At 37.9% G+C, this 19,114-nt stretch overlaps 1 protein-coding gene across 2 annotated transcripts in view; it reads left to right on the forward strand.

Annotated features, from left to right (window-relative positions):
- Positions 1-19,114, forward strand: part of LOC148956965 (uncharacterized) — a 113,193-nt gene that overhangs the window by 29,387 nt on the left and 64,692 nt on the right. For both annotated transcript variants that reach the window (XM_089087963.1, XM_089087969.1), the window contains exon 3: positions 12,027-12,360. In XM_089087963.1, the coding sequence (XP_088944089.1) occupies positions 12,027-12,360 (334 nt within the window). The remainder of the gene's footprint in view (positions 1-12,026; positions 12,361-19,114) is intronic.

A 19,114-nucleotide genomic window follows, 5' to 3' on the forward strand; every position in this document is an offset into this window, starting at 1 on the left:
GTGCCAACAAGGCCTACGCCACCCTCAATTAATGAGAGAAAATAGAATGTGTAGCCATATGAATGTGACCTATTTTCCTTGAGCTATCTGTAGATCAGATTCCTTGGGAACGTCCCTTGGAGATACGCGAACTAATTACCTGTCGTTAGGCTAGATACAAACATATAAAATGAAATAAACACAGGTAAAAAGCAATAGATTTATTGAGATTTACATATTTAGTTGAACAGCAGTGGGTCACTTCAAAATGACAATAACGGTGACTGATATACAACAATGAAAGAATTGTAAAGATCGTACGCCAAAATAATTCTATCTAAATGGTCCTGACTCTCGTTTACGAATCCCTCCAAAAAGCACTTTTACCCCATTATCAAACGTAGTTTTTTTGTACTGCGCTCTAAGAACTGGCTCACAATTGGCTCAAGTGGTCCAAGGATGTGAACCCTTCGTCCAATAAATTGTTTTAAATATTTCTGATGATTCAAACGTTCACACGGTTCTTATAATTTAAACTTCCTTAGAGATATTGTGCGTAGCATCTTTTTTATTACCACTATCTTAGCGAAATCTAAAGCTTGGATAGCGCCGTTCTTTGTCTGAGGCTAACTGCAATTTTTCTCTTTGCTGATTGAGGACTTTTCTTTCTTTTTGAAACTAGATTTAAACTTAATTAGAGGAAGTCGAAATTATCTTTAGAAAGAAGGAACTTTATTTTGATTTTAAATACATCGCGTTTTACTCACGGTACACATGTGCATCCGTGTTCCCAAAACGACGTATCTGCAATTTTTCAGGAATGGCTAAAGTTATTAAGTTGAAATTTCCAGTGCATGTTAAGGCAAATTCAAATACATTATGGGCTTCCAGGTCGTCAACATCAATGCATCTGTAACATCAGATACGGCTAATGATATTAAGTAGAAACTGAAGGAACGTTGAGGGGGATATTCAACAAAATCATAAGACGCTATATGCATCCATGTTGCCTCAAGGGCATATATGCAATATCTCTGGATTTTTATAGTTTATGTGTTGAACAAAATCAAAAACACTATTGGTATTAAGATCATCAAAAAGACGCTTTTGTAATATATCAGGAATGGCCGGGGTCATTAGGTAGAAATTTTATGGAAATCTTGGGGGGGGGGGGTATAGATTTAGACTAAATCAGGAGACACCAAGTACATCAAGGTTGTCAAAATAAAATATCGGTAATATGTCAGGAGCAGCTAAGAATATTAATCTAAAACGTACAAGGAAAAATGAGGGATACATTGAATTAAATCAAAATACATTTTATGCATCTGACTAGTAAAAAGGGCGTATCTGTACTATTTCAGGACTGGCTTACGATGTAAAGTTGAAACTCTCTGGGAATGTCATGAAGGATATTGAACTAAATCAAAAGACACCCAGTGGAACATGGTTGTTGAAATGGAATACATGCAACAACTCAGGAGCAGCTAAGAATATTAAGTTGATACTTCAAGGGCAACTGGAAGGGGTTTTTGAACTACTTCAAAAGACACTATGAGCATTCAAGCTGTCAAAAAGGCATATATGTGATATTTCAGGGGCGACTGCAATACCTCTGTGAAGGCGAAGCTATTAAGTTGAAACGTCGAAGGGGCGTATGTGCAATGTTTTATGTACCCTACCAAGAGGCTCCCATTTTTGTTCAATATTTCTTATGATATCCTCGCACCCTGTTCGGGGACGACCTGCTTTTCTTTTGGCTGTAAATGGTTGCCTGACAAGGACTATCTTTGACAATCTGCCATCCTTCATCCGCAGAATGTGTCCCTGCCATCTCAACCTTTCTCTCATTATAGCCATAGAAAGCGGGATGAAACCACATTTTTTGCAGTGCTTAGTGTTTAAGATACAGTCAGTTTGTCCGATACCCAAAACAATCCTTAAGCAGTTTCCATGGAAAACATCTAGAGGTACTTATCGGTTATATAATAAATACTTGAGAAGTGAAGTTTGGTTAATGTAATAGTAGTTTAGAAACAAATTTGGGATATATATTTACACATTAGGGGGGGGGGGGGTAAATCATTGAATATATTAAATACGTAACCTAACCTAAACAAAAAAAAAACAACTAAATTATTAAATAAAATATAACTACAATTTATTTTTAAGCCAAGCCAAAGCTGATTGTGTGGTACAAAGAATTAGCTTGATCAGTTTCTTGTGTCATGTTCGCATCATTCACGATCGAAATTCTCGAGTGTTTTATATAACCGATACGTACCCATCTAGAAGATCCCCATCCGTCTTATGGGGCGTCCACACTTCAGAACCATACTTGGCCATTTTCATTATTGTAGCTTCCAATATTCTAGTCTTGGTTCGTAGACTTGTCTTCCTACTCTTCCAAATTTTTTTCAACTGTGAAGACACCATGGGCATTGGCTATTCTACTTTTAACATCTTCACTGCACTTATCTTCTTTACTAATAATACTACCTAGGCAAGTGCTTCTGTCCACTTGATTGATCTTCTCGTTAACCAACATCACCTCTTCACCTTCGCTTATTTTTAATCTTAGAGATTTGGTCTTCTTACCATTAATTTTACAACTTTTTCTTGCGGCCCGAACTCTCAAAACCTCTAACAACTCTTTCATTTTGCTAAAATTTTCATCTTGAATGCTTAAATCATCATCATAATCTAGGTCTAGCAGAGTTTTACTTTCCCATTGCCTTTGTTGTGCTCCTTAGGATTAAGTCCATCAAAATCATCCATACAGATGAGGATAGGACACAACCCTTCTTAACTCCTAATTTGATATAAAACAAGCTACTAGCCTCATTTCTTACATTAACCTAACACTAAACTTAACTGCAGCATCGTTAGTCCCGTACATAGCACTAATCACTTTAATATAGCCTATTTATCTTGTATACCATACAAGGATAAGACCTTCGCTAAAGCTCTTCTATCAGCTGAATCAAGCGCTTGCTCATAATCTATAAAATTGAGGACTAAAGGGCTTTGATAGCTCAGGCACTTCTCACTCAATTATTAACCTAAGAGTAAAAATTTGGTCGATGCATCCTCTCTCCTTTCTAAAACCACTCTGTTCTTCTCTTAAAACGGTATCTAAAGTATTTCAAATTCTAACAAGTATCATCATACCTCTTAATTTTCTTCCTGCATGAACCAAGTTATAGTTACCACACTCACTCTTATCATCTTTCTTTAGATTGAATGAGAGTTCTCATAAAATCGTTTGGTTCTTCCCCGTTTTCATAGATAATATTCAAATTTTTCAGTAATTTACCTCTAACTTCATAACTACAATAATTATAAAAAAACTTCTTTACCATACTATCAGTATCTGGGGTCATATTATTTTTGAAGTTTTTTTTTGTCACTAATTCCTCATCACAAAATAGATCTTCCTTCACATCCAAAGTATCACAAACATTTTCATTCTTTCCTATATCTTCCCGTAACTCTATGACAGTTTAGCACGATCTCCAAATGTTCTGCACATCTCTCCTTAACCCTCTCCTTATCACTAATTGCTTCCCTGTTCCTATCTGTAGCTGGGACAAGTCCAGATTGATGAATCTCTCATTTTATTAACATGCTAGTACAGTTTTTTTTTCTATTATGCCGTCTAACTGCTTCTTCCAGACCTTCAGCAATTTTATTCATGGCCTCTGCTTCACACCTCCTTAATTAACTTTAATGCTTCCTTTTCTTTCTTTACATTCCTCTTATTTTGTATCATATGTCACTCAAGTAATTCTTGTACAAGCCTCTCCTCTCTCTGAAACAAAGCATTTCCACTAATATTCATAGCTGTGCTTCTAACTTCCTCCCCTAGGACACCATCTGCAGCTTTTCATAACTATTTTCCTAAAATTATTCCAAACATTATCTACATTGTAAACTTTTGCACATTCCAGTTTAGTATTAATCTGTTCCTGTAAATTTTCTCTTAAATTCTCATCCCAGAGTCCACCAACGTCACAGCTGCCCAAAAGGTAATAAGCCTTCATAAATTTCAGCTGTAGACTAACCCTATACACTATTAGATGACGGGCTTTACTTTTAACACCAATAACAGCACTTCTATACACTCTAGCATCTTGTATCAATCCTGTCAGTGTCTGGTTTACAATAACATAGTCAATGAGGCTAGGTTTACCATCATATGAGTAACATGTTAATTTACGTGCCATTTTATGATCAAATACTACGTTGGTTATAACTACATTTTTATATCTGTAAAATTGCAGCTGTAGGTAATTCAATTTCAATTTATTATTCGAATAAAAAGATAACACTGTTATCCGTTACTGTTTTCTTTTCCCGTACCAAATGTACATACCCTAGAGTACCACCCATGCCCTTTCTACTGACCTGGCCAACCCAAAATAGATGGCTTTGCTAGGAAGAGGTTTATTTAAGCACAGAAAAGCCCACCAAAAACAGAACACATAGAAGAATTATCTATTGCTCAGAATCTAGTGCAAATGCTTTGTCATTTACAAGGTTTTAATTTTTTCGAGGGGATGCCACTCCTTAAGGTCACCCTGCAGTGCTGTTAGTAGTCACAATTTTGGTTAGGAAAACTTTTCAAAGGTCTAACCTGAAAAACGCAGGGTTTCGCTGTCAGAGATAGGTACAGAGAAAGGAGCTTATGACGGAACAGAGAACCAAGGCAATCTTAACTGGAAACAAATGTGAGCTCAAAATGCACTTGCTTAGACAAATATTTAGTTAAAACAAAATAGAACATTATAAAATCCTTGTCATGGAATGGTTTATCAGTATTGGTCTGTAGGCTACTCAAGTTTGTAAACGTGGCGAAGGCCAGGATGGCTTTGGCCGTGTAGAATCCCAAAATTTACGCAGATTCTCAATCAGTTTGTCTGAATGATATTCCCTGTACCCATCCATCCAAAGTTCTATAGTATAACGATAGGTAAAATTTGGTAAAATTTTTTGTCTAAGATATATTTGGCAAACCAAAATCTTCATTCTGAAGGTGAAAAACCTTAAAAATCCTTACAAATGTTCCTTTTATTAAGCAATTAAATAATTTTTTCATCTTAAAGTAAGGAGCAACATAAAAACTTAAAACGAACAGAAATTATAACGTGTATGAGGGGGATTGCCCCCTCCTCAATACCTCGGTCTTTACATTGAAGTTTGACTTTTTGTTCCAATTATTTAAGAATGAGTTCTGAAACACAAGGTCTGTTTGTTTAGAATAATAAGCATCTTTAAAAGTTTGAAAAAAAGCTTTAATGTAAAGAGCGAGGTATTGAGGAGGGACAACACCCATCATATGTGTTATAATTTCTGTTTGTTTTAATTTTTAAGATTGCTCCTTTATTTCAGTTCAAAAAACTTATTTTTTAATTTAATTTCTGAGCTTTTTTTAGATAAAAGCAGAAATTTTAGCCCCTCCCCCATTCATGTAAAATTCCCTTTTCCCTCGAAATAATTCTCCATGGAAAGATCCTCCCACGTACGATCCTAGATCCAGGCATAGGCCTACCTGACTAGCTATACACATGCTTATATCAGGTGTTTTATATTCAATCATATTTTTCTTGAAGAATATATTGGATTATAACATTATGTTATTTCTCTAAAATAGCTGCATACGTGTATGCGTGATTGGAAGTTTATTTAAGTAGCCTTTAGCCAATTTATTGATTCTAAATTTCATTGCCTGACATTTGCATGTTTCTATTTCTGTCACTTGGTTGATATGGCTTCGGCGCGACGGTCATGCAGGAATGATCTTGACGTTTTCAGCTACATCTGCAGAGATTACACGCTGTCAGAGGACAGGAGGAACATCAAAGGATTTGTAAAGCAAACCTACAAGGCTTAGTTTAAGTCAAACTGGTTGACCAAGATAAGTCCTGGGCACCGCACACAGTGTGCAAGACGTGTGTGGAATACTTGTAGCAGTAGACGAAGGATGCGAAACTTCACTGAAGGTCGGGATTTCGATGTTCCGGAGGGATCCGTTTGACTATGCACGGGATTGTTACTTCTGCGCCATCGATACTATTGGAATCAACCGCAAGAATCGACACAGCCTCCAGTACCCCGACTTTCCGTCTGCCTGCTGCCCAGTTGCTCACTGTGAATAAATTCCTGTACCAGCGTTCACAGAGCTTCACGATAGCGACGACAAGACCACCAGTGCAGACGAGGGAGGATATACAGAAGAGGAGTATAAAGAACAAGATGGTCTGCAACCCTTTTCACAATGCGAGCTTAATGATATTGTCCGGGATCTCAGCTTGTCGAAGACTTTCTTCGAGCTCTTGGCCTCCAGACTCAAAGAGAAAAATCTGCTTAATGAGGACGCACGCATCACTTTCTTTCGTAGAAGATATGAGGACTATTCGGGCTACTTCTGTCAGGAGGAAGACCTCATGTACTGCCAAGATGTCGCCGGTCTTCTTGGTAAATTTGGCACTTCTCAATACGATCCGAGAGATTGGCAACTCTTCATTGGCAGCAACAAGCACTCTTTGAAGCGTGTGCTCATCCACAAGGGGAACCAGTTCGCTTCAATCCCTTTTGTACACTCCACATCTCTCAAAGAAAAATATGATGTAGCGAGTACCTGTTTGACACAATTCAACATGAGCAGCACCATCGGATCATCTGCGTCGAATTCAAGACGGTGAACATTATACCTGATCAGCAGTATGGGTTCACGTACCTATGCTTTATATGTATGTGGGGCAGTTGAGAGAGATCCCAGAACTATTTAAATAATAAGTGGCCGGCGCCAGAGAAGTTAGTAGCCGGGGGCGATAATCATCCTAAACGAACCTCTTATTGACCGGGAGAAAATATTGATCCCACCGCTACACATGAAGCTTGGATTGATGAAGCAGTTCACGCGCGCTCTGGACAAGGATGGAATGTGCTTCAACTACCTGTGCCGAGTCCTTCCTCGACCTACCATTTAGAAGCTGAAGGCCGGCAGTTTTGATGGTCCAGAGATACGGCAGCTCATAAAGGACACAGAGTTAGAAAACCTAATAAACACGCCGGAGTGCACCACAAGAAAATCGGTTTTGCAGCTGGGGAGTACGAAGGCAGCAATTAACGCGATACTCGTCCGCAGCATGATAAAGGCCTTCCAAAAACTTGGGTGTTTGATGATTATAAAGATGTTCTTCCTGTTCTCACACATGGACAGGTTTCCCGAAAACCTTTGGTCTATGAGCGACGAGCAGGGAGAAAGGTTCCATCAGGACATGCGCCAAATGAAGGATTGGTGACAGGAAAGTTGGGATGCAGTCATGACGGTGGACTACTGATGGTCGCTGAAGAGAGATAACCAGCACCTGCTCACACATAGGAATCGAAGAAATGCTGACTTATGCCGTGAATTTTTAAATTTTGTGCCACGTAACGCTAATTCATTTACTAATATTATGAATTATGCTTATCAAATTTGATGGAGTAAATAAAAACTGAATTTGGATACGTTGACTGTTATTTCTTGAGAAAAATGGAAAAAATCGTCAGGGGTTTCTCAACTGATGATCCCCAGATATTTGTTATTTTAGGCAAAATAGATTTTTTTTTAATTTCTGTAGCAAAAAAAACTTGATCTGATTGAGCAAAACCAAGTGCGTCAAAATTAGTCTAATTCAATTGGAAAACCCTGGACGATTTAAAAAAAATGTTTTTTTGTTACCCAGTGATTTTTATTAAAATCACTTGATGTTTTGAGGGTGTTTCCTTCCTTTTGCAAAATTCGGGTAAATTTTGATTTTTTAGTTTTTTAGGGCCTAGTCTTAGGCTATGAATAAGAGTTAAATCTCTACTCTAGATTTTTACTTTGTCCTGCCTTATTTAACATATTTGACTGTAATTAGCATATTATTTGCCTTCTTTTTACTATTTGTGATTGTTTTTTTTTGTCTTTATCAGTACTTGTTTTGCTTTTAGCTCTTAAACTCCTGAGTTTTATTACAAGCGACATGTTAGGAACGAGTGTAAACATAATTTTTTTTTATCTCTTTTTTAATACGTATTTATTTTACCAAAACTTTTTACCTCTAAGTTTCACATAATTTTTGTTTTGCCCAATAAAAAGAAAATAGCTAGCTTTTTTTGTAAAAAAACGATTTCGATTAATTTTCTATCGATTTAGTTCTAAAGCTCCGATAGGAAATTGTACTTTTAACAGCTTTGGATACAGCTCACATTTTTGACAGTTCATTTATCAGATACTGTTTGGTTAAATACCAGTTCAATTAAGTGACTGAGGTACCGTGTCGTAAAATTTTATCCATAAAGATGTCTTTTGAAATTCCTTCGGGGTTTTGTTAATATTTAATGAAACCTGAGTGTACTATTCCGGGTATAAAGACATTGGTCAATGACATTGATCTTAACCAATGACTGGTGTCCTGTTCTAACTTGAAGGGGTCCTTCTACCTTTTTATGATTTCCACCAAAAGTCACCGGACTATAATCGTTTGCCTTTCAAGATTTTTAAACAGTTAGCCCTGATTGGCCGGCATGTGTAAGTTTCTGGCCGTGTTATTGCTGTTTTACTATTGCTCACTAAGTAGGCTATAGCAATTGACTATAACTATTAAAAATTTTTAATCTACAATAGAACTTTACTTAGTTATTATTTGAAAAAAACTACGTTTTCTAAAGAGTTAAAGAGGCTGAGTTACCAGGTCAAACCTTAAAACGTACAGGGATTAGGAGGCACAGTTGGGGGCTGCCGCCCCCCAAACCCCCGCTTTCGCAGCCTTTAAATAAAAAAGTTCTTTAAACTGAAAGTAAGGAGCGACATTAAAACTTAAAACGAACAGAAATTATTCCGTATATGAAAGGGGCTGTACCCTCCTCAACGCCTCGCTCTTTACGCTAAAGTTTGACTTTCTCACAACTCTTTTTTTAAACAATAAAAACTTTAGCATAAAGAGCGAGGCGTTGAGGAGGGCACAGCCCCTTTCATATACGGAATAATTTCTGTTCGTTTTAAGTTTTAATGTCGCTCCTTACTTTCAGTTTAAAGAACTATTTTTTTTTATTTAAAGGCTGCGAAAGCGGGGGTTTGGGGGCGGCAGCCCCCCAACTGTGCCCCCTAATCCCTGTACGTTTTAAGGTTTGACCTTGCAACTCAGCCTCTTTAACTCTTTAGAAAACGTAGTTTTTTTCAAATAATTTCTGCACGTTTTTGTACAGTTTATTACTTATTATTGCTTGACTAACTGTTAGCTGATCGTGTCAGGAGTTAAAGTTGGGGGGCTTAGTATCAACCGCTGGACTAAAGAGACATGTAATTGTTTTTTAGTAAATGGAATCTATTTTCGACGCAAGCAAATTCCCACAAAACTTGATATTTGGTTTTTGGAAAACAGGGAAGGAGTAATCAGATTGAGCTGAAATTCCGAGGATAAGCTCCCAGGCCCCAAGAAAGCTTACCCTCTAAATTTCAGCCCGATCAGACAACGTTAAAGGGGGGTTGTGGTGGGAAAAATTAACATGGGCTCTTATAGGAAAACGAGGTTTTTCGTAAATGTAAATTCGGGGGATAATTTTTTCGGTCTGAAAATATCAAAAGGCCCTAACAGGTCGAATTCTGCTTCGAATGAGTCCTCATTCACCCGGATCAGTCGCCAACTGTGGCTTGTAGGCGTGGATAAGACAAAAAAGAAATGAATTTTAAGTGGCTATATTTGGTTTTTTGAAAACAGGGAAGGAGTGATCGGATTGAGCTGAAATTTCGAGAATAAGCTTCCGGGCCGTAGTAAAACTTAGCCTCAAAATTTAAGCCCAATCGGACCACGTTAACGGGGGGCTGTGGTGGGAGGGTCGAAATTTCCGGCCCAGTTTACCCCATGAAGATAAAGTCGGAGGAGGATGAAATTTTGCAAGTTTCTTAGTTTGAGCTTGGGCTACAAAATGCGATCACCGCCGTCTCTCTGCGATCTCTAGGACCTGAAATCGCTTAACATTGTGGTGGGTCGCCTCTTTATAGAGGCACAAGTGTGCCTCCTTGATTTGGTATTTTAACTTTTTTTTGTTTCCAGTACTGGTGAGCTAAAATTAACTATAAACTAAAAAATTGTAGAATTTTATAATAAAAATGCAAATTGTCTAATAATGCTGCCTCTCATACCATATTATTTCGTATATGAGGGGGGCTGCCTTTTCATTGACTCTCGCCCTTAACACTAAGACATAAAGTTTTTAAAAATACTTCTTATACAAATTCAAAGGCCCTTTGTATTTTGAGCAGGGTTTTTTAAAGAATTATGACACCAAATCGAACTTTAGCGTGAGTGTTCAGGAAAAGGCAGACTCCCTCTTATAGGAATAATTTCTGTTTGTTTTAAGTTTTATCCCCCCCCCCCTTGTAAACTTCCACTGAAAAATTCTCCCGAGAACTTAGCTCTGTGGAAAATTCTTCCAACAGAAAATTTCCCCCAAAATTTCCTTATATTTCTCATAACAAATGCACTATATGTGGACAATGGGGAAGTTGCGTTGCTTGCAGCCATATCTCCAGGAAGTTTGGGGATGGGTCATGGCTTCAAAGGCATAGTTATTGGACATTTCAACTATGCTGAATCAAATGGCTATCGCAAAGTTTTTATCGGATGCTTTTGGCGAAAAGGGGGCATTGGAGAGGGAATAGTTGCCATCCAGTCTTTTTAATCACTTGAAAAGAGCACTAGAACTTTTGATTTCCTTTTAATTACCCTTCTCCTGATCTTTTAGGACCATTGGTTCTACACAATCACTCCTGCGAAAAAAGCTACAACAAATAAACATGCATCCATGATCTTTCTTCCTGGCAAAAAAAAAATGTTTTGACACTTCACATTTCTTCTACCATATTTATATAGATAGGGGCATGAAACTTCTATAGGAAGGTTCTCTTATATGTTGAATCTGATAGAGTAATTTTTATTAAAATCACTTGATTTTTTTAGGGAGTTTTTTTCCTTCTTCAAAAGTCATGCATATATTTTCAGGCTCGTATCTTTGATGGGTAGCATTAAACTTAATTAATCTAAAAAAATTATAATCAGAAATTTTTTTTTTTTTAATTTAAAATAATCAAAATCCAATTCTGTTGATGTATCTTTTGTTATCAAAATTCCGTTTTTTAGAGCTTGGACTATTATTGACCCGTTCTTTACTTACATTTTGTAAGTACGCTCTTTTGTTACCTCGCTCTTTTGTATTTCTATTACGCTCTTTTGTTGCCACGAATTGTTTGATCCTCTTCGGTGTCTACTGAATTAGAGTCTATAAGCATTTCTAAGTGCTTTAAGAAGCATTTCTTGTCCATCTTTTTGATCGCTAAAATATTTTATGGAACTCTGAAAAGCTCCGTTCACATAGTACATCGTTACGGTACTCACCATGGTAACTAAAGCTGCAATAGTGGAAGGGCGGAACAACACCGAACAACCCCTAAATTATATGAGCATGGGAAGGTGAAATAATTGTATTATAAGTAGACTTGTATTAATGGCAATCGAAATTAATTATTCTGGTGTATAAAGTTTGAAGATGTGTATTATTTTCTAATTCACATATTAACCCTGGACATAAAGTATTTATTTATTAAAACATTCTTTTAACAGCAAATCAATGCACACAACGAAACAAAAGAAGAGAAAATAGTAGGTACAGACATAATGAATCAACAATAACAGTAATTAAATACATTAAAAATTGTCCACATCTACATTGCATATAAATTCAACTATACAAAACAAGCTAGCAAATAGTGTCGAGGATGTTTTCTATCCTTCTATTATGTATGACTATCCAATGAAATTACGGGCCTTCTCAGGGTCGGCAAATCCAAGCCTTTGAATTATTCCAGAAACGCCTACCATTTTTCTGTTTCCAGATTATTAAGTAACTTCCAAAAGGTGGCAACAAAGAGCGTGGGAAAGGGAAAATATTTTAGTTTTTCCAGTAGGAAATATTGGTCGAAAAAATGTTTTTCTCTTATATCTTTTTCTTTTCAGACTATCAAAAGTTTGTCGGAGCTGGAAGCATGTGGCATCTAGCCCCGAGCTATGGCACACAATAGATCTTTCATCAAATTGGGTAAAAGAACGGCACCGAACAGAAAGAAAATTAGTGTGGCTTCTACAGCATCGGCTAACCGGTGCCACAGATTTAAATTTAGGAGGGTGGAATTCTGCCTTTCGGCCTGGAATAGTTCAATTGATCGCCAGCAATTGTTCGAAGCTAGAAGGACTAAATTTAAATGGGTGCAGTGCAATAACACAAGACCATATGATTTATCTTGCACAGGCATTGAAGAGCTTGAAGCGATTAGATTTAAGCAATGTGTCGGTAAGTTAAAAACCTGTATTATTTAAAATCATCCTTTTTACAGTGAAAGCAAATTAATTAACAATGAAATTATTTTGGTTAAATAAGGGAGTATGAATGGTCTTACCCATTGCATAAAATGTAGAATAGATATTAAAATTTAAATTAATTTTACTAGTTTAATGAATATAAGGAGTCTAAATTAAAAAAAAAAAAATTATCTCCTCTTCAGGTACCTGTAATGCACTAAAATTACTTGCTTTGATTTAATAATGATATCCTAGTTAAGGTAATACAAACTTTTTTGTGAACTTTTATGAATTGCATAGCCATTGAACTGATTAGTATTGTAAAGTCGTCAGTAATTTAAAAACCCTCTTTATTCAAAATCATACCACTATTTGACTTCATATTTTTAACTCATTTAATTAATTAAAATTTGTTAACCAATTTGAATTAAAGTAATCAAGTACTCCTTATCCAAGCCTTTACATAAATTGTGCGGTGGGTGGTTTAGTTTAAAGGGATTTCCCTAAATTTGAAGATTTACTAAGCTGAGACATTAGGTCAGACTTACTCTCCATTTCTTTGTTGTGACCCTATTTTGGACCGTTGTGGGCACCCATGAGAAGACTTAAACGATTAGTCTTGAACCATAGGCGTTTTCTCTACAAGGGTTGTATCTCTGAATCGTCCCTGATTGAGATCTGAGGAGGTCATAAGGAAGGATTTAAAGGAAGTCAGAAAATCTTGGGATGGGATAAAGAGGGAAGCTTTAAATAAATTGGGATACTGGAGGAGTATGCGCAGTTGTGTTGGGATCAGGGGGCTTGTAAGTAAGTAAGTATGGTATAACGGCACTAGACCCTTAAGGTCCAAACTGGCGGTGCTGATCTCCATTTCGTGGCCCTTCAGCCAGGATGTGCAATGGGGGGGGGGGTCCTGCTTACCTTCGCCAGATTTCATCAGGTACGACCCTGGCTGAGCTTACAGATTCATGCCATTTACCCGAGTCCCTTACCAAATAACTGGCCACACCAGGAATCGACCTCGTGCCGCCTGGACAAATGATTCTCAATCCAGCACACCAACCACTTAGCCAGGGGCTTGGTGCAGCAGTAAGTTGTTAGTACTGGTAGAGTTATCTCTTTTGTGAAGTGTTAAGGAATGCTCAGGAATTGAAGAGCGTGCAGCAGTTTGATTCGTGAAGGGTATTGGTAACTTAAAAGCTCATTTTATCCGAAACCATACTGCTTCACATGATAATAAAAATTGCTTCCAAATCAGAATTTTTCAAAGGAAATTTGAGAACCATCCCTTAAAACGAGCAGAACCTAAGTAATTTCAATATTTCAAATTTAAAACGAAAAGGAAGTTATTTTAACGAATAATTTAAAACAGAAATAACAGAAATTAAATGACAAAACAGACCGAACATGAAGACAACTGACATTGCTTTAGATAAATATATGAATCCTAATACGGAGAGAACACACAACTAGTAGTAAAGTCAAACTTAGAACGAACAGAAAGTACCACATATAAGATTTGGGTTCTTGTTGCTTGGGGGTGATGGAATTCACTTTTGTTTTAAGGGGAAGGGGCAAAGGGACCAAGAAATTGACCAAACAGACTGTTTTCACTGATCAGTTTGAAGTTTGCTGTCGTAAGTCCCTTTGCTATGAGGGACTTGATATAAAAAAAAAGTTTAAGAGAATGATCCCCCTTGCTCCCTCTTTCCAGCAAAAAGGGCTGAAAACTTTTTCATTGGCTTGAAAGTTTCACGAATTATTACTGGGGCCATGGGAAGAAATTTTTTTTTTTTGGAAGGCAAGGGTGTATGGGGACCTGGGAATGAGCCTGAAACTTCTATTGGCTTTGAACTGTTTATGCGTGAGCGTTTCCTTGAGCTAGGAACTTATGGGTGTGTCTGTTAGTGAATTCAAAGTACTTGTAATAAATAACATATTGTGCAAATGACTAGGACAATAGCTCATACCTCCCTTTAGCAGTTGATATCTGACAACTGCTTTAGTAGGATGTTTAGACAACAACCCTTCTTGCTAGCAGGTTTAGGCTTAACAGGAAGGGTGTGCGAAAGCGCAGGATAGCTGGTCCTCAGCCCCCCATTGCACTTCCTGCCTGAAGGGCCACGAAACAGAGATCAGCAACACCAGTTTGGACCTTAAGGGTCTAGTACAGTCATACTTACTTTAGAAAAAACTAATTTTGGGCCACCCTCCTCCTTCCCCTTGTCTAAGATCTGGTTATAATCGTAATTACATTCTGATTAATGTCTTAAAAAGAATATAAGGATAAAAAAGGCTTGGTTTCGCACCGACCCTAAACAGGTAGAACTAGGAAACTTACTATTATTTCACAACAAATGTTGTGATTATTTCACAACTCCTCTCTCCGAATGTTCGACAGAATCCTGAAAACCACCACTAAGATAGTTGTTTTTTTTTAACACTTTTGGTTGAGATATGGTGACACCTTCAACCAGTCATACGACACAATAGTCATACGATCAAATACGACACAATTTCATCAAAAGGCATAAACTGCAGACAAGAAACTGCAGTTAAAAACCTTATCACAGAGGAAAAAGTTGTTGATAAAGAAAATTGGAGCAACAAGTTAAAAGGCACTGTTGTTTGGTTTTCCTTATGTTCTGCCCTGGGTCTCCGAAAGGGTTAAGGGTAGTAAGGTGAAGCCTTCCGGGAAGTTGAGGAGATTGTCAAACTAATTCAGAACATACTTATGCACATGCATGTTCCCCTCCCCCAAAGAAATTCGATGGATATTTTGAACCATTTTGTTGAGCACAGTTGATATGTCTAATATTATGGCTTAAAGGATGACATGAATCCACAGCCTTTGAGGCAAGGGCTGTAAATTATGTAATTTTACCGTTGTTTACGTACCATAATGTATTTTTGATTCGGAAAGGGGGCACGTTCTTTACGGGATCTCCAAAACGGTTAAGGGTATTTTGACAGAGCCTTCAGGGAAAGCTGTGAAGATATTTGAACTAATTCAAAACACACTTGTGCACATGTAGATTGTCAAAAGTGTGTATCTGCAATGTTTTAGGAATGGCTTATGGTATTAAGCTGAAATTTTCAGGGTATGATGAGGGAGATGATCAACTGACCAAAAGGTAATATGTGCATACTGCTACTACTGCAGCTACTAAGGCTAAGGGTATTCATTGAATGTTAAGAGGGAAGTTGAATTAAATTTAAGCTTTCTATGTGCTTGCTGGTTTTCAAAAGGGTGTATCAGTAATATCTCGGGAACTGTTCAGGGTATTCAGTTGAAACATAAGGGAACGTTGAGGGACTGTTGATTTATGCCGAAAAACATTATGTGTAAACTACTTCTTTTACCATTATACTAGTACTAAGGCTAAGGGTATAAAGTTGAAAATTTCAGGGAATGTTGAACTAAATCAAAATAATATTTGTATGCATGATGTCAATAGGCGAATCAGTAATATCTTAAAAACGGCTTGAGAAGATTAAGTTAAAACTTTCGGGTGTATTGAGTGGGATGTTGAAGTAACCTAAAGCCCTATTACTAACACTGTTAATACTAATTACTACTACTACGCCTACTACTACTAAGGTTAAGGGTCTTAAGGCTGAATTTCCAAGAAATGTTGAGGGGGATGTTGGTCTAAATCGGATCACAATCTGTGTCAAAGTGGTGTATTAACAAAATCTGAGGATCAGATTAGAGTATTATGTTGACATTTTCTAGGCATGACATTTACGTGTATATTACAACTACTGCTAAAACTACTGCTGCTACTAGTACTATAATTACTAAGTTTAAGGGTATTAAGGCAAAACTTCCAAAATGTTGAGGGGATGTTAAATTTAATCAAAAGACACTAGGTGCATGCAAGTTGTCGGAAAGGCATATCAACAATAAACCAGAACTTAGTAAGGTATTAAGCTAAAACTTTCAGGGCACGTTCTCACTACTTCTACTACTATTAAGGATACAACTAAGACTAAGGCCAACGGTATAGAGATGACACTTTCAGGGGATGTCGGGGAAATGTTGAACTAAATCAAATACACTATATGCATGCAGGTTATCAAAAGCGCTTATCAGCAATATCTCAGGAACGGCCTGGAGTATTAAGTTGGAACTTGCAGGGTATTTTGAGGAGAATGTTAAACTAACGGAAAGGCACTATGCACAATCCACTACAAATACTACTTGTACTATTGCTGCTAATGTTACAACTACTACTATTGCTAATGCTAAGAGTATTACGGTGCAGCTTCCAGGGAATGCTGAGGGTGGTTGTTTAGCGAAATCAAAACTCACTACGTGCACACTGGTTGTAAATATGGTATATCAGTAATACCCCAGGCACAGCTTTAGGTATTAAGTTGAAACTTTCAAGGCATGCTACACTACTGTTAAATGTTACAAAACTACTAAAACTAAAGCTATCAAGGACAAATCTTCAGGGAATCTTCAGTAGGGTGCTGAACTAAATAAAAAACACTATGTGCAGGGTTATCAAAAGGGCTTATTAACGATATCTCAGGAACGGCTTAGATTGGGCTGGGTTACCAAAAGGGCATATCAAAAATATTTCAGGACCAGCATAGAGTGTTAAGTTGAAACTTTCAGGGCATATCGATTAGGATGTTGAATGAACAAATGGCACTATGAGCATACTACTACTACTACGCATACTACTATTACTAAGACTAAGGGCTCTAAGGTAAAATTTTCAGGGTTTGTTAAGGGGTGTTGAACTGAATCAGAACTCACTCTGTGCATGCAGATTGTAAAATTGACGTATCATCAATACATCAAAAACGGCAATTTAGTTGTAATAAGTCGAGACTTCCAAATTTTTTTTTTTTTTGTTGGATGTTGAACTAACCAAAAGGCACTATTTGCGTATTATTATTGCTATAAATGCTGAGGGGGAGATTGAAATCTAAGGATTCATTCTGGAATTTTTAGAGAATTTTAAGGGGCATGCTGAATTAACTCAAAACATACTATGAGCATGCAGGTTATCAAAAGGCAGTTTCAGTAATATATTCCTTACCTTAGACCTTAGTTCCTCCTGTACCTCCAGAGGCTCACAGGGCGTCCGTTAACAGCCTCCAATCATCCCGCAAATGAGCTGTGGCGTAAATGTCCTCCCACTCTGGGATTAAGGATGCGTGAAGGGCTCTCCTGTCCCGCTCATATGTCTTGTGAAGCGTGTTTTTGGGCCTTCCTCGCCGACACGTGCCGTCTGGTTGCCACTGGAGGGTCATATTCGGTAGTCTCGATCTTGGCATACGGATAACATGGCCAATATAGCGCCATCTTCGTTGCCTGACTACATCAGCGACATCAGGCTGGTTTGTGTATTGGTGAATTTCCATGTTTGTTATCCTATCCTTCCAGTTAATGTTTTGGATACGTCGAAGACAGTTGTTTTCATATGCAGTGAGTCGTTTTTACTGCTCAGCTGTGAGCTTTAAAAAATACATAGCGTATTTCAAGATAGAAATGACGTTGCTTATGTAAATGCGAAGTTTTAGCTGAAGTGATTACTTCGCTGATCTCCAGACTGGTCGAAGTCGTTGAAATGCCGAGCTTGCCAGGACTATTCGTGTTCGCAGTTCTTTTTCGGAATCGCCACTAGACGAGACGGTGTTGCCAAGATATCGGAAGTCAGTGACTTGCTCTATGCTTTCAGTCCCTAGCTGGATATTCATCGGTGAGTTAGTGGTTGACATCGCTTTGGTTTTGGGGGCGTTGATATGTAACCCAAACTGCTCCGCTCTTTCGGCTAACTTGCATAAAAAGTCCTGAAGTTTGCTTTTGTCTTTCTCCATCAATCCAACATCGTCTGCAAAGTCGAGATCTGGACTAGTCTGCCTGCAATTTTGATCCCGTATCCATCAATTTGCCTGAATATGTAGTCCACTATGAGAATAAAGAGGAATGGAGACAGTACGCATCCTTGTTTGACACCTGTCATCACTTTGAAATATCTTGTATTTCCTTCGGAGGTTCTCACGCAGCATTCCGTGTCTTCATACATTGCTCATGATAAGGCGAACCAGCTTTTCAGGAATACCGTAGAAGATCAGGATTCTCCATAGTATTGGGCGGTCTAGTGAGTCGAACGCTTTTTCAAAGTCCATGAACAATTGATATAGACGTTGTCTCCATTTATTTGATTCTTCAAGCATAGTGCGCAGTGTGAATATCAGATCGGCGCAAGATCTTTTTGGTCGGAAACCATGTTGCTCCTTGCGTAAATGCGGGTTTAAGGCAGCTTGAAGTCTTGTCAGGATGATTATGCAGAAGAGTTTTCCGGGTATCGAGAGAAGGTTGATGCCTCTGTAATTGCCACAGATTGTCGCGTCTCCTTTTTTGAACAATTTAATAATGGTTCCTGCTCTCCAGTCTTTGGGGACTTTTTTTTTTGCCAGAGGAGGGAAAGAAGACTAGCCACACTGAAAGGGACCTGCGGATCGATGACTTGACCATTTCTCCAGATATACTGTCACTACCCAGAGATTTTCTATTCTTCGGCTTATTCGAGGCTGAAAGGATCTCGTCCGCCGTTGGCTCGTTTTCATAAATGAGAAAATCCAAAAATGGGCTGTCCGGAATATCTGGTGGAACAGAAGGGGACGGGCGATTGAGAAGGTTTTCGAAGTAATCCGCCCATCTATTTTTTCGGTCATCTGGATCGGTTAGCAGTCTTCCGTTTTCCCCTTTTACTGGTCCTTCT

The sequence above is a fragment of the Artemia sp. Qi Xiang Cuo genome, chromosome 1 (assembly GCF_049724085.1).
Source record: "Artemia sp. Qi Xiang Cuo chromosome 1, ASM4972408v1, whole genome shotgun sequence".
Classification (NCBI taxonomy): Eukaryota; Metazoa; Arthropoda; class Branchiopoda; order Anostraca; family Artemiidae; genus Artemia; species Artemia sp. Qi Xiang Cuo.